Source organism: Balaenoptera physalus (assembly GCF_965194825.1).
Source record: "Balaenoptera physalus genome assembly, chromosome: 5".
NCBI classification, from domain to species: Eukaryota; Metazoa; Chordata; class Mammalia; order Artiodactyla; family Balaenopteridae; genus Balaenoptera; species Balaenoptera physalus.
Genome location: NC_138884.1, coordinates 98,730,906 through 98,755,689, shown reverse-complemented (window position 1 = coordinate 98,755,689; position 24,784 = coordinate 98,730,906). Strand labels below are relative to the sequence as shown.

General features: G+C 38.6%; 1 protein-coding gene across 3 annotated transcripts in view; it reads left to right on the top strand.

The window, feature by feature from the left end:
* Positions 1-24,784, top strand: part of ANAPC4 (anaphase promoting complex subunit 4) — a 44,062-nt gene that overhangs the window by 10,352 nt on the left and 8,926 nt on the right. For all 3 annotated transcript variants that reach the window (XM_082462555.1, XM_082462553.1, XM_082462554.1), the window contains 10 exons: positions 593-679; positions 1,098-1,162; positions 1,918-1,960; positions 2,069-2,145; positions 3,611-3,711; positions 3,796-3,847; positions 10,179-10,234; positions 12,556-12,602; positions 23,485-23,541; positions 23,874-23,930. In XM_082462555.1, the coding sequence (XP_082318681.1) occupies positions 593-679; positions 1,098-1,162; positions 1,918-1,960; positions 2,069-2,145; positions 3,611-3,711; positions 3,796-3,847; positions 10,179-10,234; positions 12,556-12,602; positions 23,485-23,541; positions 23,874-23,930 (642 nt within the window). The remainder of the gene's footprint in view (positions 1-592; positions 680-1,097; positions 1,163-1,917; positions 1,961-2,068; positions 2,146-3,610; positions 3,712-3,795; positions 3,848-10,178; positions 10,235-12,555; positions 12,603-23,484; positions 23,542-23,873; positions 23,931-24,784) is intronic.

Sequence of the window (24,784 nt, the reverse complement as noted above, 5' to 3'; positions counted from 1 at the left end):
CATTCCTCATCTCCCAGCCACCTGGACCAGGCTTGTTCATGAAGTGGTGGCCACGGCAGGGGTGTCAAGAGTGCAAGTGGAAGCATGCAAAACATTCTGGGACCTTAGACTTCTGCTTTGGTCACACTAAGACCCAAGGCCAGCCTGGATTGAAGGACTGGAGAAATTGAGTCTACATCTGCATAGAGGAGCTACGAAGAACTGTGGCCTTCTTTTTTCAGTCTGTCACAGTACTTCATGTCAAAGATTTCTGGAGATTAGTGTCGTTTTAAAAGGATACTGTTTGAAAATTGAATAGTTGACCAGTCAGCATTTTGACAGTTAATGTACATAAAATGCATCTTATATGTGAAAAGCTGGAAAATATCTGTTTTACTAGATAAAAGTTGAATTTGAGAAAGTTTGATAGTTAAGTGATTATCAAGTGTTAGCTATGGTCTTTTCTTTCTCAGGCTTAACTGAGTTAAAAGTGATTTATAGTAAATTTTGGATTTCTTTGAGACGGTTGACAGTAAGAAACATGTATTATTTAGTTAGCATGTTGACTTAAATATTTTTTGCTACTTTAATATTTTTTTCTTCTTGTTAATAGTATATAAATTTGTCACTGACATGTATGTGTGAAGCATGGGAAGAAATACTGATGCAGATGGATTCTCGTCTCACCAAGTTTGTGCAGGTAATATACCTGGAGTTTCCCATGGAAGGTGTTAAAGAATGCACGTTATCCTTATTTACTTCATGAAGGACATGAGAAAAATCAGTCTGTTTTGTAAAAGGCTCAGATCATGATTTCTTTCAGACGGTTTGGTCTAACCTCATACTATTATCTCAGAGAGTGATACACCAGCTCTTCCCCTTGGTACAACTTAGGTGGGGACAGGATTGTGAAGTGGAGCTGGTAGGGCTTGGGGATTAAGGACAGGAGTTGAAGAGCTGACTGGTTGTTTTCCTGTAACTGCTATTCAGATAATCAATTTAAATATGAATTTGAGAGAAGGTTAAGGGTAAGAAAGGGAGTCATGTTCCTGTAATTTTGAATAAATAAGCTTATAATTTAAAGAATACCTATTATGGTTTTATTGGTCTTTCTCTAGGAAAAGAATACAACCACATCAGTGCAAGATGAATTCATGGACTTGCTGTTGTGGGGGAAAGCAAGGTAATGAGCTCATATTAGGTACTCTTGCTTTTCCTTCTCTTTTTAAAGTAATTTATTTCAAAAGCAATTCACATTCATTGTAAAAAAAAAAAAAAAAAAATAGAAAATTCTGGTGCACAATGACCAAAAAAGTAGTATATATTTTTCTAGGCTTTTTTATTCACGTATTTATTTTTTACGTAAATGTGATCATTCTGAGTGTATGTATAATATATGTAAATATATTATATATGTACTTTTTAAATGTATAAAAATTTTAAAATTCTATGTAGCCAAATCAATCTTTTCCTTTATTGTATTTGCCTTAACATTATTCTTAAAAAGGTCTTTCCCATATTAAGTGTTCAAAGATCTGTATTTTCCTCCAGAGATTTTTTTGTGATTTATGTTTTTATTCCATTTACATGTTCCAGATGTGATTTATTTGGTCATATGCTGTGGAAGACTAACTTCTTTTTTTTTCAGCGTTTAGGTAATTGCCCAGTATAATTCATTGAGTATTACATCTTCTTCTTACTGATGTGAAATACCATTTTAGCTTATAGTACATCCTTATATCTACTTCAGTCTGTTTTTATTGTTTCCTGTTTTGTGCATTTCTTTGTGAGTACAACAGAGTCTTAATTTTTGTTGGGCTATTTCTTTTTATTTATTTTGTTTAAAAATCTTGTTTGTTCTTTGAAATTTAAATGTTTTAAGTGATGCATTCAGATTTTGAATAGAGAAGACTAAAAATACTTTCTTTTTCATTCTAGTGCTGAACTTCAGACTCTCTTAATGAACCAGTTAACAGTAAAGGTGCGGTTATCTTTGTATTTTAATGGCTATGAACACATTCTTAATTTTTTTTAGAATGGCATATAGTATCTTACTTGTATGCTGAATACTTTTTTTTCTCTTAATTAGGGCTTAAAAAAGCTTGGCCAATCTATAGAGTCATCATATTCCAGTATACAAAAATTGGTTATAAGTCACTTACAGAGGTATGAAGGTGATGTAGAATCTTTTGGTATTGCATCTACACGTACTTGGCATTGGTCTTCTTTCTGCAACCTTCTTTTCATCATCTGGCATTCTCTGTTTGAGCCTCTTCTGGCTAAAATTGTTGCATTAGCATTTGAGGAGACTCTTGGAGTGCCCAAGATTTAAAGAATCAATAATGGTAATTCTGCTTTATGAAATAACTTTCCAACATCTTTTCACCACCCGAGGCCCTGTCTGGGCTTTTATCTCACCCAGACAGCCATGAGGTATGTCTTGAATAGGGCATATACCCTTTTTTGAGTGGTGAAATTAAGTAAGTTTGTATATCATTTTATATGTTATGTAAAAGCATGTATATATTTTTGCATTTAACTCCTTGGCAAGGTGTTGGTTATGATTATCCTCATTTAGAAGGAACTGAAGTTCAGAATGGTTATATATGGCTGACCCAAAGTTATTAAGTGTCAGAGCCAAGACTGTCCCAGATCTTCAAGTCTCATGCTGTTTCTAGCTATAGCTACCTCAGTGAAGCAGTTTGCAGGTAGATGTTCAGTGTTTGACTTAAATTTTGGTAAATTTCTTTGTGCTGAGACCCCGGCCCTTACTATATCACCTCCCGCTTTGATCACTTTAGGACCTTCTGGCCTGGTCTCCTCCAGTCCACACTATGCCCCTCAAATATATTCTCCACAGTGGATCTGATCATGTTACTCTTATTTAAAAACTTCCAGTGCCTTCCCATTTCTTAGGACTAATACCTTTGGATGGCTGCCTATCTGCTTCACCTACACTGGTGGCCTTCTCAAACTTGACAGTTTTTCTCCTACCCAGGGCTTTTGTACAGCCCTTTTGCTTTCTGGAACACTCCCACCCTGTTCTTCACTTGCATTCTCTAGCTCTCAGCTCAAATCTCACTTGTTCAGAGAAGCCTTCTCTAATCCCCAGGTTAGATCAGGTTCTTCTGTTAGACCTGCACCTGGTGTGTTTCCTTTAAGGCATTTATGGTAGTTGGAATGATATACTGTCTGATTGTATGGTTATGACTGTCTCCCCCATTAGACTGTCAGTGTCATGAGGACCCTTTCGTTTTGTTCACCTTTAAGTCCCCAGTATTTAGCATAGTGCCGGACCTAAAGTTGGAGCTTAATAAATATTTGTTGAATGTTAAATACATAGCTGTTGGGTGAACAATATGACCATATGACTATCTTAAAAGTGCCAGGACTAACTCTGGAGCATAATTTGATCTTACAAAGTTTAATCTTGTGGTCATATATTCATCTCACTAGTCATGACAACCAAATGATTCTTCTACAGCTTTTCAAAATAATTTTGAGAAGTAATTATTTCTCATAGAAAGAAAAAGTTACTTTCAGTTTTTATTTCTGAAAACTTAGAAATATTCAAGCAAGATAGTAGCTGCCTGCCACCTTGATGATGGTGTTTCTGCTCTGTTTTTGATAGTGGCTCAGAGTCTTTATTATACCATTTGAGTGAACTGAAAGGAATGGCTTCATGGAAGCAAAAATATGAACCTCTTGGACTAGATGCTTCAGGAATTGAAGGTGGTAATTTAATTCCTCAATAGAATGCATTAAATCCACTTTACTTATTTGACAAATGATATTTATTTATTTACTTCCTTTTAGATGCTATTACTGCAGTGGGTTCTTTCATACTCAAGGCAAATGAACTTCTTCAGTAAGTATTGGGGATACTTGAATATTGGAATCATTGACTTGAGAATGTTTTACTTTTTACTTATAAATAAGAACCTAGCAAATTGTTGTGATTTTCTAAAAATGAGTTTTTAAGTATTTATCAAAATTATACCTTTACATGATTAAAACAATCCAATAGCACAGCAGGTTCATACATTAAAGTGGTATTTTCCTGTCCCGCCCATCCTCACCCCAGGTCCGCTTTCCAGAGGGAATCCTTGTAACTATTTCTGGTTTTAGGTCTGTAGGTTACTTCCATATTTCTAAATTATATGACTGTACTGCCTTTCTTTTACTTATCAGTTTTGAGAAATTATTCTTCTCTGTGTGTCTGTCTTTCCTAGACTCCGCTTGCTTTCTCCTTGCACAGTCTGCCTTGCTCACATCCTCAGGCTCTCCGCCGTCTCAGGGGCAGTGTCACACCCCTGGAACTCCCTCTGTCCCTGCTGCCTCCTCCATTAGCCTCCCCCTGCCTGCACCAGCCTGCCTGCGGGCTCCATCTCGTGCAGCCACTGCCCTGGCGTTTTCTTCATTGCTTTCATGGGTTAGATCCTTACTTCCAGGATCTCCTCTGTTTCTTGGTTCATTTAATCACTTTGTGGAAAATATCTCCCACTAACTTAGAAAACGGATGTGTGAGGGTAAGCTTTCTGTGTCCTTTTGTGTCTTTTCTCCTTCTGCCACACTTAATTGATGGTTCTGACTGGGTATAGATTATGAAGGGGGATTCATTTTCTCATAGAACTTTCAAAGCTTTGCTCCATTATATTTTGGCCTTTTTGTTGCCAATGGAAGGTCTGGTGCTTCTGATTCTCATTCCTTTGTGTGCTATTTTTTTTCTCATCTCAAGAAGCTTTATTTATCCTTGATATGTTGAAATTTCACAATAGAGTTTTAAATGTGGGTCTTCTCATTTGTTGTACTCATAATAAGAAAATGCCATTTTAACCTGAATTCTATATTGTATTATTATTTTGATAATTTCCTCTTCTCCCTCTCCTTTTTTTAACTAGATTTTTGTTCTAGAAATCTAGTTAGTCAGATATTAGACTTCATGGATTGATCCTCTATGTCTTTTAATTTTACTCTCATTTTTTAAAATCTTTTCTGTTTCCTGTGAAATTTTTTTGACTTAATTATCCAATGCTATCATTCATCATAGACAATTATTGAGCATTTAACTATGTTTTAAACACTATTCTAGATGCTGAGGGTATAGCAGTGAACAAAACTGATAAAAAAAACTTGCCTTCATAGATATTATATTCTTACATGATGAGACAGAGAATAAAGAAATGAATAATTAAAACATACAGCAAGTCAGATAGTGATAAGTAGTGGTGGGAAAAGCTAATGAGGGAAGGAGGACCTAGGGCATGCTGGGGGTAGGGGTGCAATTTTTTGGTCAGGGAAGGCCTCACTGAGAAGGTGATGTTGGGGAGAGGAGGGAGTGAGCCCTGTTATTTTGGGGGCAAAGGAGACAGCAAGTATAAAGGCCTTGAGTTTGGAGCATGCCTGGCATATTTGAGGGACCTCAAGGAGCCACTACAGTTAAAGTGACTTGAAAAACAACGTGAGCTGTAGGGGATGAATTGAAAGAGGTCACAGAGGATGGGCCGGGTTGTGTAGAGCCCGTAGGCAGTTGTAAGGACTGTGGCTTTTACTCTGGGTATAATAAAAAGCTCTTAGGGAGTTATTAGCAGTGGAGTGACAGGATATGACTTAGGTTTAAAGAGATCCCTCTTGTTATTTACTTGGTATTGGGAATAGATTATATGAGGGCAAGGACAGAAGCCATGAGACAAATGGTGGTCAGAATCAGAAATGGTCAGAACCTGGATATATTTTGAAAGTAGAAATAACAAGATTGCTGAATGGTTGTATGGATGGTAAAAATAAAGGAGTCATGGATACTTACGAGTTTAGGTCCTGAGCACCTGGTAGAGTATGACTAACATTTACTGAAATGGGGAAGACTTGGGGGAGAATATAGGAAATATATATGTATTTTATGTTCCTCAGTTTGGGTTTATCTGATTTTTTCATGGTTTGATTCAGGTTATACATCCCTGGCCAGAATATTACATAATCGGTGGAGTGTCCTTCTCAAGGTGTCACATCCAGAGGCAAACAGTGTCTGTCTACCTCTTCTTATTGACGTTAATTTTGATCACATGGTCAATGTATTAGGCATATTAAATTGACATGTCTGTTAGATACCCTGGTGGAGCTGTCCAGCATGTTGTTGATTGTATGAGATTATGTTCAAGGGAGGGATCCAGGCTGGAAATGTAAATTTGGGAGCCGTCAGCACATCGGTATTATTTTAAGCCACGAACCTGGATGAGATAGTGAGTGCGCTTAGAGGAGAGATCTGAAGACTGGGTGATGGGCTTTCCAGTGTTAGAAATGGGGTTGATGTGGAGTTAGCGAAAGAAACCGGAGAGGCAGAAAGACCAAGGAGTGGGTGTCCTGCAGGCTGAGTGAAGGACGCGTTGCAAGAAGGAATGAGGGATTGGTTGTCTAATGCTGCTGAGTCAAGTAAGGTGAGGACCAGAAGTGGAATAGATCAGAATATAATCAGAATAGATGATGGGTGACCTTGATGAGAGCCACTTCTGTGGAGTCATGGGAGCAGGTATGATGCAGAATGAGAGCAGATGCAAAGAAAACAGCAAATGTAGTCTCTTGAGTTTTGCTGTGAAGGGAATGGCCAGCATTTAAAAATAGTCGTTGGGTTTTTCTTTCTTTTTACAATGGGAGAAATTAGAGCATATTTATATATGATGGGAATGTTCTTCTGAAGGGGAACAGTTGAGATGGCAAAGAGAGGGAAGATTGCTAGAGCAAGAGGATTCAAGAGGGGATGGGATTTAGTGTGTCAGGGAAGGTGCTGGAAAAATAGTTCCTCCATAGTTACAGGAGAGAAGGCCAAGACAGGGGTCACAGTTGCTGGTATATGAGCAGAGGAGGGCTTGGGGATGTTCACTTCTAATTGTTTTTATTATCTTAGTGGAAATATGAAATGTTCTGTCATCAGCTGAAGGTAAGGATGGGGAAGTGGTACTGCGCTTTGAGAATAAAGGAAGAGGTGTGAGCCATTTGTCTAGTACAGTGGGAGCGTGAATGGGCTGATGAAGCAGGATTGTCAGTAGTGCTAAGGGCTGCTTGGTTAGCGTTCCCAGGAGCGTTAAAATGAGACCAGCCAGCGAGGCTGTGTGGTTTTCCCCAGCCAGGGTCAGCTGCTCGAGTGGGAGCACAGAATAGGTGAGCAGTTTGATTTACTAGGCTTGGTGAGTAAAAGGAAGCAAAGGGGAGGCAAGAAATTGAAGCAGGGGCATGACTAAAATGATAAACCTCAAATCTGTACTGGTTTAGGAGGGAAGTGAGGACACAGAGGGGGTGCGAGACAGTGAAAGGTGGTAGAACTAGTAAGTGGTAGTCTTGGTGGGATGAATGTTGGGCTACTGGAGAAAAGTCACTGGAAAGATAGTTGCTGGTTGTTGGTGAGCAGGGTGCTTTAAATTGTGATTTACAATGTTCACGTTGGTGGACTTCCCTGGTGGCGCCGTGGTTAAGAATCTGCCTGCCAATGCAGGGGACACAGGTTCGAGCCCTGGTCCGGGAAGATCCCACATGCCACGGATCAACTAGGCTCGTGCGCCACAACTGCTGAGCCTGCGCTCTAGAGAGCCCACAAGCCACAACTACTGAAGCCCACGTGCCTAGAGCCCATGCTCCACAGCAAGAGAAGCCACCACAATGAGAAGCCCACGCATGCACCGCAACAAAGAGTAGCCCCCGCTCGCCACAACTACAAAAGCCCGTGTGCAGCAACGAAGACCCAACGCAGCCAAAAATAATAAATAAGTAAATAAATTTAAAAAAAAGGTTCACGTTGGTAATGAAGGTCTAGGGTGTGAACTTTAGAATAAATAGCCCAGGTGGGGTGGAGGACGAGATCACTGACCTGAACCATGCTATTGAATGTCTTATTATGGCAGTGCTGTCTTTTAATTTCTAAGTGTTTTCATATTTGTTTAATCATTTTTCAAAGCTGTGCTCTTGCTTTGTGGATGCGACATCTTCTCACAGCTCTCTGAGGACGTTAGAGTTTTAAAAAATCTCTGCCGCTCCCTGAATTATCTCCTCTTTGTGTGTCATTTTGCTGTTTATTTTGGTCTCTTGTTGCAAGCTTTCTTCAAAAACCTGATGCCCGATTGTTTACTCATATTTATTCACGAGGCAGTTTAAAGTTGCTTGGAATTGCTGGGTGCAGGGCGGCCCAAAGCCAGCGTGAGTGCCAGAGCATGCGGACCTGTGCTGTGGGCGGCCCATGCCTACCCGGCACCGCCTTGGCTATTCCCAGTTTATTCAGCTTCTTTGAAGAACTCTGTTTTTGTCTGGAAGGTAGTAAACGCCTAGGCATTCATATTTTGGGGGAAAGAGTGTATTGGCCACTCTGTGTTTCAGTTTGTCCTCCTTTGTCCAGCCCCAGACGTCATCCTAATGTCTTCTGTTGAACTTGATGTTTCTAAGGACTGAGTATCCTTGGGGTTCTGCCGGGCGGATGATTCCTTGCTGCTCTCCTTCCACAGTGCCCGGCACGTGGCCGCCTCTGGTGACCTTCACCAGTCACCAGTCTTCTGTCGGCTTTTGACATTTCTGAAACTTAAAAAAAATTTTTTTCTACTATCCTCTTTTTGTGTGTGAGTTTATAACACATCCACCTCTCCCCACCAATCCGCCATCATTTTAATGGGCTTTTATTTTTTTAAATTTATTTTTGGCTGCGTTGGGTCTTCGTTGCTGTGCACGGGCTTTCTCTAGTTGTGGCGAGCGGGGGCTACTCTTCCTTGCGGTGCGCAGGCTTCTCATTGCGGTGGCTTCTCTTGTTGCGGAGCACAGGCTCTAGGTGCGCGGGCTTCAGTAGTTGTGGCTCGCGGGCTCTAGAGCGCAGGCTCAGTAGTTGTGGCACACGGGCTTCATTGCTCCGTGGCATGTGGGATCTTCCCGGACCAGGGATCAAACCCATGTCCCCTGCATTGGCAGGCAGATTCTTAACCACTGTGCCACCAGGGAAGCCCCTAATGGGCTTTTAGAAGGTAGAGCTTATTACAGATGTGTGTGCTCAAAGAACAAAGCAGGAGGAGAAATGATATTCCTTTTCCTAAATGTTGAATAATTTTTTGGTTCCCTGTATTTGCAGAGAGTAAACATAAAATATTAAGCTTTCTGTGATCACCTTTCACCTTTCAGTGAAAGGTAGTTTTTGATTTAACTTCTTCCTCCTTTGAGATAAGTAGAATATAGCATTGTTTTAGGTTATAATGGAGAAACTGAGGCAGTGAGAACTTTGACATTAGCCTATTAATAGATCAGTGGTTGCCTGGGGTTGGGGTGAGAGTATTGACTGGGAAAGACAGAAAGGAACGTCTTTTCTGTTTTTCATTTTTGCTGCAAGAGAATTTTGATCATAGTGCTTGGTAACACAAGAGATGTTACAGTCTTTTATGTCAGGTGTTTTACTGTGTACAGAAAGGTTAATGATGCTGACCTACTTCTCCAGTAGTATTATGACATTTAATGCTTGGAAGGGACTTTGAGATTTAGGGGTGAAAAGTGCACATATTATTTGCTTAGAGTAATTATCTTACAGATGTGAAATTAAAGAGATTTAAAAAAAATGATATCCATCTTTATATTCAGAGACAGTTTCATCAAAGTGAAGATGACTTCCACTTATAACCCTTAATCTTGGGGGTACATTTGTGTAAAGCCCAAGGAAATTCAAATTTTGAGATTCATTGCTGTAAGGATAAAAAATCAACTTCCAAAAGTAATGTCTGTTGATATCAGAGGTAGTGGTAGTGACATATTACAAGTTTATAATAATGATTTTCTGTTGTGTCTGATGTTTTTTTCTTCTTACTGATCAGTGAGTATTTTTTTAAAACAGAACGGTGCCAGAAACATTTTTTCTGATTTCTTTTATTGCCAAAGTTAGAAAAGGATTTCATACTTTACTGAGTGCCCGGAAAGGAAAAGACTGTTACACAGTTTGTGGAAAGGCTGTTATAATCAGTTAGAATCTGAGTTATTTGCTTTATTTTTTAAAAGAATCAGGATTTGCTCTTTTGAAATTTTATTTTTGGGTATGTGTTTTATTTGTTAAATCTGTTGTAAAGGCTTAAATGTCATCCAGATAGGATATAATAGAACAAAAAGGATTATTATATTCTACAATAATTGAACAATGATACATGAACCCCATATAATAATTTCATTTCTGATTTATTTTTATCTTCTAGAGTTATAGATAGCAGTATGAAAAACTTCAAAGCATTTTTTCGGTGGCTGTATGTGGGTAAGTGAATTGAATGAAGCATTCTTGTATTTTTAACACTTTTTAAAAAAATTGTGGGAGTATCAATTTAGCATATTTCAATTACTATAGTAAATTTGAAATACCTATTGAAGTAGAGAGAATAGTATAAATGACCTGCCTTCTACTCGTCACTCAGTTTCAGCAGTTTTCAACACATGGCCAGTCTTATTTCTTCTATACACCCACCCATCTCCACCCCCGCAGATACGCCTTCTAGCATTGATTGTCTCTGTCACTCACTGAGAATTGACCCTTACTTACCTTGTAATGTCTCCTTAGGTTAAAATAACATTTTTTAAATCTCTGCTTTGTATTAGGTATTGTTAGGTGTTAGATTTGTGGGAAAAGGGGGAGAAAAAATAAGACAAAACCTCTTCCCTTGAATAGCTTAGCTCCTGTTTTATACTTTGGTCTTCTGTCTCTAGATCTGTGCCATTCATTATGGTAGCCATTAGTCACATATGGCTGTTTCAATTAGTTGAAATTATGTAGAATTATAAACGCAGTCCCTTAGTCATGCTTGCCACATTTTAAGTGCTCAGGAGCCCATGTGGTTAGTGGCTACCATGTTGGACAGCACAGAACTAGAACATTTCCATTATCTCTTCTATTGGACAATGATGACCTAGCTAAATAGAATGCAGACCACTTGTGGCCTTTCTTTTTGTCTCCACAGTATCTTTGCATTTGTAGGTAATTAACAAATAGTTACTGACTTGATATTAAATGTTTTAATGCTCACTCTACAGGATATGCATATTTTATTTAGGTCCATTTGTACTGCTATTTTTGTGACCTCTATTAATATCTTTGAAATAATTTAGCATACATTTCCCTCCAACATATGCAAAATTTAGTCATAAGTGGAATTTATCCCATATTTGTTAAAATTCTAAAGAGTAAAATAGAAAGTAAATTACCTGTAATGTGCTAATATCCTTGAAACAAATGCCCAGATCTTTGATTCTCATATTTTTAAAACAGACTTTTCATATTTGTTAGCCTAGTATAATTGCTTTCAATAAAAAAATGAAAGCGATCTGTAGATGTTGACATTTAAAATTCTTAGATTTTTCTCAAAACCATACCAACACTAGCCAGAATGGGGAGCCAGAGTGTTTATCAGGCCAGCCTGTTTAATATCAGAGTTAATTAGAATAAACCACAATGTTAAAATTAAACGGAACCTTACAAGTGACTTTCTTTTACAGAAGTAGTAGCTTGGTTTTACTGATAATTATTGGAGTAATTAGGCAGTTTATATTCTTATTGCCTGTCCTAACTGTAACAAGAAGCTGCATTAGAAGATAAATGAATTACCGCTCAGTCCTTGTCATTGGAGCAAAGCACACTGGATTGGAGAACTGGAGACCTAACTGTAACTGGGTGCTGCCACTAGTTAGCGCTCTGACCTTGGTTTGCTCTTGTGTAAAATGCAGTCTCCATGAAGGCAGGGACTTCTTTTATACTGCTGTATCCCTAGTACCTATATTACACTCAATAATTAATTTTTGGATGGATAAATGAATGAGTGGAACCTAGATTATGGCTGGTTTTTCAGATAATTTAGAAGTTTGAATTAATTAAAAACAGTTTCTTAAAATAATCCATATTTGCAGAATAATGTCCAACATGCTTTTTCCCAACCAAACGTAAGAAGCATATTCAAACACTATGCAGAAGCACATGCAGCATACTTCTTGACTTAGGTGGATGTAATATGTATAGAAAACACGGTATTGATAAAGACACCCCTATGAAAAGACAAAAAGAACCAACCACAATATTAAAGAAAGTATATAAATATATATATACATACATGTAAGTGTGTGTTTACACACATAAGTCTTAGTGGAAATATCTTCATGTAGCAAAAAAGCCCAAGGGAAAGAAACACATCTTTTTGGTATTCTAAGACTTTTGGAGGAAAGAATTGCTTGCACATTTTAAGAGAAGAAACATCACCAAGTTAGGAGGAATACCTGCACACGTAGTCTTAGCTCAAGGGCAGCAGTTAGGTTTGTTTGTCTGGAGTGGCAGTGGGTTGAATTGAAGGAGAAAATGAAAAATAATAGTTTAGGATTGCTATACCAACCATTTTGAACCTGAAAATATAAATCAAATTTAAATTCTTCATCTTTTAGTTCTTCGAAGAAAAATAAGTTTTCCTTGGTGACAAGAAGCTGTTGAAAATGGAAAATGTAGTCCAGTGAAATACATTTAGTTTTTGACATGCATCTATAATTAAAATTATGTTTGTAGTTTTCCTTTAAAGATAGTTTTAAAATTTATATTTCCAGCAATGTTGAGAATGACCGAAGACCACGTACTTCCTGAGCTGAATAAGGTAGTATATAGTAGTATTTTTTTTCCACATATTTATTGGAGTATAAATGCTTTACAATTGTTGTGTTAGTTTCTACTGTACAACAAAGTGAATCAGCTATAAGTATACATGTATCCCCTTATCCCCTCCCTCTTGAGCCTCCCTCCCACCCTCCCTATCCCACCCCTGTAGGTGGACACAAAGCACGGAGCTGATCTCCCAGTGCTTTGCAGCAGTTTCCCGCTAGCTATCTATTTTACATTTGGTAGTGTATATGCATCAGTGCTACTTTCTCACTGCATCCCAGCTTCCCCTTTCCCCCATGCCCTCAAGTCTGTTCTCTATGTCTGCGTCTTTATTCCTGTCCTGCCACTGGGTTCATCAGTACCGCTTTTTAAAATGCCATATATATGTGTTAGCGTACGGTATTTGTTTTTCTCTTTCTGACTTACTTCACTCTGGATGACAGATTCTGGGTCCATCCGCCTCACTACAAATAGTTCAATTTTATTTCTTTCTATGGCTGAGTAATATTCCATTGTATATATGTGCCACATCTTCTTTATCCATTCATCTGTCGATGGACACTTAGGTTGCTTCCATGTCCTGGCTATTGTAACTAGTGCTGCAGTGAACATTGTGGTACATGACTCTTTTTATTTTTATTTTTTTGGAAGGTTATACCTTTCTAAAAATTTGTCCATTTCTTCCAGGTTGTCCATTTTATTGGCATAGAGTTGCTTGTAGTAGTCTCTTAGGAGGATTTGTATTTCTGTGGTGTCTGTTGTAACTTCTCCTTTTTCATTTCTAATTTTATTGATTTGAGTCCTCTCCCTCTTTTTCTTGATGAGTCTGGCTAATGGCTTATCAATTAGGTTTATCTTCTCAAACAACCAGCTTTTAGTTTTATTGATCTTTGCTATTGTTTTCTTTGTTTCTATTTCATTTATTTCTGCTCTGATCTTTATGATTTCTTTCCTTCTGCTAACTTTGGGTTTTGTTTGTTCTTCTTTCTCTAGTTTCTTTAGGTGTAAGGTTAGATTGTTTACTTGAGATTTTTCTTGTTTCTTTAGGTAGGCTTGTATAGCTATAAACTTCCCTCTTAGAACTGCTTTCGCTGCATCCCATAGGCTTTGGGTCGTCGTGTTTTCATTGTCATTTGTCTCTAGGTATTTTTTTATTTCCTCTTTGATTTCTTCAGTGATCTCTTGGTTATTTAGTAATGTATTGTTTAGCCTCCATGTGTTTGTCTTTTTTACGTTTTTTCCCCTGTAATTCATTTCTAATCTCATAGTGTTGTGGTCAGAACAGATGCTTGATATGATTTCAATTTTCTTAAATTTACTGAGGCTTGATTTGTGACCCAAGATGTGATCTATCCTGGAGAATGTTCCGTGCGCACTTGAGAAGAACGTGTAATCTGCTGTTTTTGGATGGAATGTCCTATATATATCAATTAAATGTATCTGGTCTATTGTGTCATTTAAAGCTTCTGTTTCCTTATTTATTTTCATTTTGGATGATCTGTTCATTGGTGTAAGTGAGGTGTTAAAGTCCCCCACTATGATTGTGTTACTGTCAATTTCCTCTTTTATAGCTGTTAGCAGTTGCCTTATGTATTGAGGTGCTCCTGTGTTGGGTGCATATATATTTAGAATTGTTATATCTTCTTCTTGGATTGATCCCTTGATCATTATGTAGTGTCCTTCCTTGTCTCTTGTAACATTCTTTATTTTAAAGTCTATTTTATCTGATATGAGTATAGCTACTCCAGCTTTCTTTTGATTTCCATTTGCATGGAATATCTTTTTCCATCCCCTCACTTTCAGTCTGTATGTGTCCCTAGGTCTAAAGTGGGTCTCTTGTAGACAGCATATATATGGGTCTTGTTTTTGTATCCATTCAGCCAGTCTGTGTCTTTTGGTTGGGGCATTTAATCCATTCATGTTTAAGGTAATTATCGATATGTATGTTCCTATGACCATTTTCTTAATTGTTTTGGGTTTGTTTTTGTAGGTCTTTTTCTTCTCTTGTGTTTCCCACTTAGAGAAGTTCCTTTAGCATTTGTTGTAGAGCTGGTTTGGTGGTGCTGAATTCTCTTAGCTTTTGCTTGTCTGTAAAGCTTTTGATTTCTCCATCAAATCTAAATGAGAGGGCTTCCCTGGTGGCGCAGTGGTTGAGAATCTGCCTGCTAATGCAGGGGACACGGGTTCGAGCCCTGGTCTGGGAAGATCCCACATGCCGCGGAGCAACTAGGCCCGTGAGCCACAACTACTGAGCCTGCGCGTTTGGAGCTTGTGCTCCGCAACAAGAGAGGCCGCGATAGTGAGAGGTCCGCGCACCGCGATGAAGAGTGGCCCCCGCTCACGGCAACTAGAGAAAGCCCTCGCACAGAAACGGAGACCCAACACAGCCAAAAATAAATAAATTAATTAAAAAAAAAAAAAAAAAAAATCTAAATGAGATCCTTGCCGGGTAGAGTAATCTTGGTTGTAGGTTCTTCCCTTTCATCACTTTAAGTATATCATGCCACTCCCTTCTGGCTTGCAGAGTTTCTGCTGAGAAATCAGCTGTTAACCTTATGGGAGTTCCCTTGTATGTTATTTGTCGTTTTTCCCTTGCTGCTTTCAATAATTTTTCTTTGTCTTTAATTTTTGCCACTTTGATTACTATGTGTCTCGGCGTGTTTCTCCTTGGGTTTATCCTGTATGGGACTCTCTGCGCTTCCTGGACTTGGGTGGCTATTTCCTTTCCCATGTTAGGGAAGTTTTCGACTATAATCTCTTCAAATATTTTCTCTGGTCCTTTCTCTCTCTCTTCTCCTTCTGGGACCCCTATAATGCGAATGTTGTTGCGTTTAATGTTGTCCCAGAGGTCTCTTAGGCTGTCTTCATTTCTTTTCATTCTTTTTTCTTTAGTCTGTTCCGCAGCAGTGAATTCCACCATTCTGTCTTCCAGGTCACTTATCCGTTCTTCTGCCTCAGTTATTCTGCTATTGATTCCTTCTAGTGTAGTTTTCATTTCAGTTATTGTATTGGTCATCTCTGTTTGTTTGTTCTTTAATTCTTCTAGGTCTTTGTTAATCATTTCTTGCATCTTCTCAATCTTTGCCTCCATTCTTATTCCAAGGTCCTGGATCATCTTCACTATCATTATTCTGAATTCTTTCTCTGGAAGGTTGCCTATCTCCACTTCATTTAGTTGTTTTTCTGGGGTTTTTTCTTGTTCCTTCATCTGGTACATAGCCCTCTGCCTTTTCATCTTGTCTGTCTTTCTGTAACTGTGGTTTTTGGTCCACAGGCTGCAGGATTGTAGTTTTTCTTGCTTCTGCTGTCTGTCCTCTGGTGGTTGAGGCTCTACATGACTCTTTTTGAATTATGGTTTTCTCAGGGTATATGCCCAGTAGTGGGATTGTTGGGTCATACGGTAGTTCTGTTTTTAGTTTTTTAAGGAACCTCCATACTGTTCTCCATAGTGGCTCTGTCAATTTACATTCCCACCAACAGTGTAGGAGGGTTCCCTTTTCTCCACACCCTCTCCGTCATTTATTGTTTGTAGAGGTTTTGATGATGGCCATTCTGACTGGTGTGAGGTAGTTTTGATTTGCATTTCTCTAATGATTGGTGATGTTGAGCAGTCTTTCATGTGTTTGTTGGCAATCTGTATATCTTCTTTGGAGAAATGTCTGTTTAGGTCTTCTGCCATTTTTGGATTGGGTTGTTTGTTTTTTTGATATTGAGCTGCATGAGCTACTTGTATATTTTGGAGATCAACCCTTTGTCAGTTGCTTCATTTGCAAATATTTTCTCCCATTTTGAGGGTTGTCTTTTCATCTTGTTTATGGTTTCCCTTGCTGTGCAAAAGCTTTTAAGTTCATTAGGTCCCATTTGTTTATTTTTGTTTTTATTTCCCTTACTCTAGGAGGTGGGTCAAAAAGGATCTTGCTGTGATTTATGTCATAGAGTGTTCTGCCTGTGTTTTCCTCTAAGAGTGCTATAGTGTCTGGCCTTACATTTAGGTCTTTATCCATTCTGAGTTTATTTTTGTGTATGGTGTTAGGGTGTGTTCTAATTTCATACTTTTACATGTAGCTGTCCAGTTTTCCCAGCACCACTTATTGAAGAGGCTGTCTTTTCTCCATTGTATATTCTTGCCTCCTTTATCAAAGATAAGGTGACCATATGTGCGTGGGTTTATCTCTGGGCTTTCTATCTTGTTCCGTTAGTCTGTATTTCTGTTTTTATGCCAGTACCATACTGTCTTGCTTACTGTAGCTTTGTAGTATAGTCTGAAGTCAGGTAGCCTGATTCCTCCAACTCTGTTTTTCTTTCTCAAGATTGCTTTGGCTATTCGGGGTCTTTTTTGTTTCCATATAAATTGTAAAATTTCTTGTTCTAGTTCTGTGAAAAATGCCATTGGTAATTTGATAGGGATTGCACTGAACCTGTAGATTGCTTTGGGTAGTATAGTCATTTTCACAATATTGATTCTTCCAATCCAGGAGCATGGTATATTGCTCCATCTGTTTATGTTATCTTTGATTTCTTTCAACAGTGTTTTATAGTTTTCTGAGTACAGGGCTTTTGCTTTCTTAGGTAGGTTTATTCCTAGGTATTTTATTCTTTGTGTTGTGATGGTAAATGGGAGTGTTTCCTTAATTTCTCTTTCTGATTTTTCATTGTTAGTATATAGGAATGCCAGAGATTTCTGTGCATTAATTTTGTGTCCTGCAACCTTACCAAATTCATTGATTAGTTCTAGTAGTTTTCTGGTGGCATCTTTAGGATTTTCTATGTATAGTGTCATGTCATTGGCAAATAATGACAGTTTTACTTCTTCTTTTCCAGTTTGTATTCCTCTTATTTATTCCCTTTTTTTTTTTGGTATAAATTTATTTATTTATTTATTTTTGGCTGTGTTGGGTCTTCATTGCTGCATGCGGGCTTTCTTTAGTTGCGGGGAGCAGGGGCTCCTCTTCATTGCGGTGCGTGGGCTTCTCATTGCGGTGGCTTCTCTTGCTGCCGAGCATGGGCTCTAGGTGCACAGGCTTCAGTAGTTGTGGCACGTGGGCTCAGTAATTGTGGCTCGTGGGCTCCAGAGCGCAAGCTCAGTAGTTGCAGCACATGGGCTTAGCTGCTCCATGGCATGTGGGATCTTCCCGGACCAGGGATTGAACCCGTGTCCCCTGCATTGGCAAGCGGATTCTTAACCACTGTGCCACCCAGGGAAGTCCCCCTCTTATTTCTTTCTCTTCTCTGATTGCTGTGGCTAGGACTTCCAAAACTACGTTGAATAAGAGTAGCAAGAGTGGACATCCTTGTCTTGTTCCTGATCCTAGTGGAAATGCTTTCAGTTTTTCACCATTGAGTATGATGCTTGCTGTGGGTTGTCATATATGGCCTTTATTATGTTGAGGTAGGTTCCCTCTATGCCCATTTTCTGGAGAGTTTTTATCATAAATAGGTGTTGAATTTTGTAGAAAGCTTTTTCTGCATCTATTGAGATGATCATATGGTTTTTATTCCTTAATTTGTTAATGTGGTGTATCACATTGATTGATTTGTGTATATTGAAGAATCCTTGCATCCCTGGGATAAATCCCACTTGATCATGGTGTATGATCCTTTTAATGTGTTGTTGGATTCTGTTTGCTAGTATTTTGTTCAGGATTTTTGCGTCTATGTTCATCAGTGATATTGGTCTATAATTTTCTATTTTTGTGATATCCTTGTCTGGTTTTGGTATCAGGGTGATGGTGGCCTCCATAGCGAGTTTGGGAGTGTTCCTCCCTCTGCAATTTTTTGGAAGAGTTTGAGAAGGATAGGTGTTAACTCTTCTCTAAATGTTTGATAGAATTCACCTGTGAAGCCATCTGGTCCTGGACTTTTGTTGGTTGGAAGATTTTCAGTTACAGTTTCAATTTCATTACCTGTGATTGGTCTCTTCATATCTTCTAATTCTTCCTGGTTCAATCTTGGAAGGTTGTACTTTTCCAAGAATTTGTCCATTTCCTTCAGGTTGTCTATTTTATTGGCATATAGTTGCTTGTAGTAGTCTCTTAATGATCTTTTGTATTTCTGCTGTGTCAGTTGTAATCTCTCCTTTTTCATTTCTAATTTTCTTGATTTGCATCCTCTCCCTTTTTTTCTTGATGAGTCTGGCTAAAGGTTTATCAATTTTGTTTATCTTCTCAAAGAATGTTCTTTTAGTTTTCTTGATCTTTGCTATTGTTTTTTTTGGTTTCTATTTCATTTATATCTGCTCTGATTTATGATTTCTTTCCTTCTACTAATTTTGGGTTTTGTTTGTTCTTTTTGTAGTTGCTTTAGGTGTAAGGTTAGATTGTTTATTTGAGATGTTTCTTGAGGTGAGCTTGAATAGCTATGGACTTCCCTCTTAGAACTGCTTTTGCTGCATCCCCTAGTTTCTGGGTCGTTGTGTTTTCATTGTCATTTGTTTCTAGGTATTTTTTGATCTCTTCTTTGGTTTGTTCAGTGATCTCTTGGTTATTTAGCAGCACACTGTTTAGCCTCCAAGTATTTGTGTTTTTTACTGTTTTTTTCCTGTAATTCATTTCTAATCTCATAGTGTGTGGTTGGAAAAGATGCTTGATATGATTTCAGTTTTCTTAAATTTTCCAAGGTTTGATTTGTGGCCCAAAATGTGATCTATTCTGGAGAATGTTCCATGTGCACTTGAGAAGAAAGTGTATTCTTCTGCTTTCTGGTGGAATGTCCTAAAAATATCAATTAAGTCTATCTGGTCTCTTGTTTCATTTAAAGCTTGTGTTTCCTTATTTATTTTCTGTCTGGGTGATCTGTCTATTGGTGTAAGTGGGGTGTTAAAGTCCCCCACTATTATCGTGTTACTGTCGATTTCTGCTTTTATGGCTGTTAGCATTTGCCTTATGTGTTGAGGTGCTCCTGTGTTGGGTGCGGAAATATTTATAATTGTTATGTTTTCTTCTTGGATTGATCCCCTGATCATTATGTAGTGTCCTTCCTTGTTTCTTGTAACATTCTTTATTTTAAAGTCTATTTTATCTGATATGAGTATTGCTACTCCACCTTTCTTATGATTTCCATTTGCATGGAATACCATTTTCCATCCCCTCACTTTCAGTCTGTATGTGTCCCTAGGTCTGAAGTGGGTCTCTTGTAGACAGCATATATAAGAGTCTTGTTTTTGTATCCATTCAGTCAGTCTGTGTCTTTTGGTTGGAGCATTTAATCCATTTAGATTCAAGGTGATTATCGATATGTATGTTCCTGTTACCATTTTCTTAATTGATTTGAGGATTTTTTTGTAGGTTTTTTTTTTTCTCTTGTGTTTCCCGCTTAGAGAAGTTCCTTTAGCATTTGTTGTAAAGCTGGTTTGGTGGTGATGAGTTCTCATAGCTTTTGCTTGTTGGTAAAGCTTTTGATTTCTCCATCGAATCTGAATGAGATCGTTGCTGGGTAGAGTAATCTTGTTTGTAGGTTTTTTCCTTTTCATCACTTTAAATATGCCCTGCCACTCCCTTCGGGCTTGCAGAGTTTCTGCTGAAAAATCAGCTATTAACCTTGTGGGGATTCCCTTGTATGTTATTTGTTGCTTTTCCCTTGCTGCTTTTAATATTTTTTCTTTGTATTTAATTTTTGATAGTTTGATTAACATGTGTCTCGGCATGTTTCTCTTTGGGTTTATCCTGTATGGGACTCTCTACACTTCCTGGACTTGATTGACTATTTCCTTTCCCATGTTAGGGAAGTTTTTGACTATAATCTTTTCAAATATTTTCTCAGACGCTTTTTTTTCTCTTCTTCTTCTGGGACCCCTATAATTCAAATGTTGGTGTGTTTAATGTTGTCCCAGAGGTCTCTGAGACTGTCCTCAATTCTTTTCATTCTTTTTTCTTTATTCTGCTCCCTGGCAGTTATTTCCACCATTTTATCTTCCAGCTCATGTGTCCATTCTTCTGCCTCAGTTATTCTGCTATTTTTAATTTCAGTTATTGTGTTGTTCATCACTGTTTGTTTGCTGTTTAGTTCTTCTAGATCCTTGTTGAATGTTGTATTTTTTCCATTCTGTTTCTGAGATTTTGGATTAGCTTTACTATCATTGGTCTGAATTCTTTTTCAAGTAGGTTGCCTATTTCATCTTCATTTGTTTGGTCTTTTAGGTTTTTACCTTGCTCCTTCGTCTGTAACATATTTTTTTGTCGTTTCTTTTTTTTTTGTTTTTTTTCATGGGTGGGGCTGTATTCCTGTCTTACTGGATGTTTGGCCTGAGGCCTCCAGCACTAGAGTTTGCGGGCAGTTGGATAGAGCCAGCTCTTGGTGCTGAGATGAGGACCTCTGGGAGACCTCATTCCGATTAATATTCCCTGGGGTCTGAGGTTCTGTTAGTCCAGCAGTTTGGACTTGGAGCTCGGGCCCGACCTCTGGCCTGGGAACCAAGATCCCGCAAGCCGTGTGGCGTGACAAAAAAAACAAAAATAAAAAAAGGAGCAATATAATAACAAGGAATAAAAAGCAAAATAAAATTAGAAAGCTAAAAAATATATTAGGAAAAATAAAAGTATAATTGAAACAACTGCAACAAGGTAAAATAAAACCACAACAGAAAAAAAGGGGGGGGAGGGGACAAGCCAAAAGGAGCAGAACAATAACACAGTATAAAGAATAAAATAAAATTAGAAAAGTAAAAGATTTATTAGAAAAAAATAAAATATAAATGAATCGACAAGGTAAAACAGAACCCCAGTCTAAAAGAGGAAAAAAAAAGAAAAGAAAAAAGCTTTGGCTATGGGGGGCAGAGTTTAGGCAGGGGTGGAACTTAGGCAGGAGTGGGGTTTAAGGTGGGGCGGAGCCTAGGTGGGGTGGGGGTGGCGTTTGAGCGTGGGGCGGGGCCTCTGCTTAGGATCTGCGCCGGGAAGGGGAGAGGCAGTATCTGCAAAGGAGGGCCTTCTGACTGTGGAGCTCCAGAGTGTGGAGGTGGGGCCCTGGGTGGGGGTGTGTGGGTGGGATTTAGGCCCAGCGCAGTTGGAGGGGGTCTCTGGGTGTAGAGGCGGGGCCCTGGGTGGGGGTGTAGGGGCGGGGCTTGTGTTCTGCATGGCAGGAGGGAGGCTCTGAGGGCAGAGGATTAGGCCTGGGAGCCCAACAGGCTCCCCGGTGCCTAAGTGGACAGGGAAAGCACTGGCCACATTCCCTTCCATTCCTCCACGCCCTCCCACCAACGGTCTCCCCCATCCCCACTGGACCCCTAACGATGGGTGGGTCCCTCTGGCTGTAGGAACTCCTCAGGGATGCCGTTCCCATAGGTCTGGCCTTTACTTTTGCTCCCCCTTCCCTCCCTCCTGCTCCCTCAGGACCCGCGGCTGGAGGGGGCCTCGGTGGGCAGAGGATCAGGCCTGGGATCTCAGCAGGCTCCCGGGTGCCCAAGTGGGCAGGGGAAAACTGGCCATGCTCCCTTTTGATCCTCTGTCCTCTCAGTGGTCCCACAATTTCCCCCTTCGGGCATAGGATCCCTTCCCCTCCCCCAGCCGCCCCTAAGGGGCGCCAGTGCCATCCCGCCTCCACTTCTCCTGCCCCTCACTCCCCGCACGCCCCACATCCTACCTGGTTGCTGGGGGTTCCTCCCGTCCCCTTAGGTGTCCATGGTCCGCCACTGTGCCTGGTAGGTGCCCTAGTTGTGCAGAGACAGAAATTCTGCATCCTCCTAGTCTGCCATCTTGACTCTGCCCCACTCCTAGTATGTTAATATTGCCCTGGTTGAGCTCAGCTTTGCTGGTCGTCTTGGTAGTCTTATGCAGTTATTAGTTAACAAGATGTTAGGTTGTAGACACAAGACAGATCCTAGTAAGCCTTTTTTTTTAAATTTGTGTGTTTGATATTTTTTTTATCTCACAGAATACCTTTATTATGGCTAAGTTTATTGTTTTCATGTTTGTATAAGATTTTGTAATCTATATAACATAGGGTGTTTGGATTCCTTACTTTAACTTCCTAAAATGTTAAATGCATTTTTATTTTCCTTGGAAAGCTAGTACTTAGGTATTAGTACCTATGTTGAGGTCTGGCAAACACCAGTTTCCTTCTGACTCTAAGCAATTGTGACAAGTAGGAACCTTCTTCTAGAAAAATCTTACAGAATAAGGCAAAATTCCCACTTGGTTCCTGTAGCTCGCTCATCCTCACCCCTGCCCAAACTGTCTGATTCAGATAGATTAGGTAATTTTGAGTCTGAAAAAATGGAGAGCATTAAGATTAGCCTTGGTGGCCCAGATGAGTAAAAGATCACAGCTTTTATACGAAGTAGATATTTTGTGCTGTGGATGACTGGCCTTGCAAACCAGAGACGTTCACCTTAGCTGTTTCTCTGACATCACTCTTAGCTTTATTTGGGGAAATATAATATGTTAGTTGTTGGGAGAGCCCTCAATGTGTAATTTTTTGAGGGCTGAAGAACCGGGATAGGGAGAAGGCAGGGTCATTGAAAGAAGCAGAGGGCCAACACTGAAGCGCTCTTGGGTTGCAGCCCTTAACTCACATTGAGGTTATTTATCTGGACTGACAGTCCCTCACTCCCAAAGGAGGGACTCTACACACGTAGTCTTAGCATAAGGCATAAAATAATAAACAGCCTTAGGCCATAAAGAGTTCTGTAGCTATTGGCGTCGCTGACTGGAAAATGTGTTTAAAATATTTAATTACGTGCTTCTCAGAGCCCTAGGATTTCATATTTTCAGAGTTGCATAATCTCCTGAATTTCTGTTGACATTTTCTTTGAAGGAACTTTGCTTATTTGTCCCATAACTTTTAGTAGATAGTAAAAAAGTCACATTTATTATTACATAGAATTTAATTGGCAAGCTTTCTCTTATCTAAATTTGTTTTCTTTTTGTTCCTTTTGGTTTTGATAGATGACTCAAAAAGACATCACATTTGTTGCTGAATTTCTTACTGAACATTTCAATGAGGTAGGAAATTGGTATTTCTGTAGTGCTTTTTAAAAAATAATCACAATAAACCGGGATAATGGTAAGAAGTAATCAAATTTAATCCAATTTAATTGAAGTTCTAAGCAATTATGTATGCTTTTTAAACTATTGAGCTAATTAATGGCAGTACTTATTTATTAAATATAAAGCATATAAATTGAACTTTTGTTTGTATGTGTGTGTTACTATATATAAAAGAGTAACTGCCACCAACAGCTTTCTTAAACAATAGAGTTTTTGGTTTAAATATATAAGATTTTTTTTTCTTTAGTGAGTTGACTTAAGAATTAAACTATATTTATTCTTTCTAGGCTCCAGATCTTTATAATCGAAAAGGAAAATATTTTAACGTTGAAAAAGTTGGTCAGGTATGGGCTCTGGATTGAATCTAGTTACTAATTTTTTTATTTTTAAAACTTTAGCAGTGTTAGTCTTTATTATACAAAACTTTTTGAAAGTACTATAATGCCAAATTATATAGTAACCCTTTCCTTTTAGTAAAATCACCAAAGGGTAGCTTTAAACTTTTTCATCTCAGAACTCTGTTACATTCTTAAAATTATTGAAGACTCCAGAGAGCTTTTATGTGCACTGTATCTATCAGTAGTAGATATTACTGGGTATTAGAAATTAAACAGAATAAAGAATTATTTATCTCTTAATTCATTTAAAAAGAACAAACCCACTTTCCATTACATGTTAATATAAATATTTTTAACGAAAAGTAACTATACTTCACAAAACAAAATCAAGTGAAGAATGGCATTGTTTTATATGTTTGCAAATCTCCTTAATGTCTGGCTTAAGACAAGGCAGCTATATTCTCATATCTGCTTCTGCATTCGATCTATTGTGATGTGTTGTTTTGGTTAAGAAAGCCTGGTTTCACACAGGTGTGTAGTTGGAAAGGGTAAAGTATTTTAATAGCTTTTTAGATAACTGTGAATATTCTTTGATACTACACCAGATCCTGACAAGTGGTAGTATCTTAGGTTAGTTTCAGTATGGAATCTAAATTGCATCAGTGGACTTTTCATATTCTGATTCATTAAAATTCATTCATCTACCTTGCACTTTGGATGGATCTTTTACACTGTGCATGAGATTTTGCCGTATCATGTATTGGTCATTTGGAAAATACTGATTCGCTGAATTACAGCAATCTTCCATATGCTGACGCCTTTCTTCATACAGTATCCAAAAGTCAGATTTTGTTAATGTC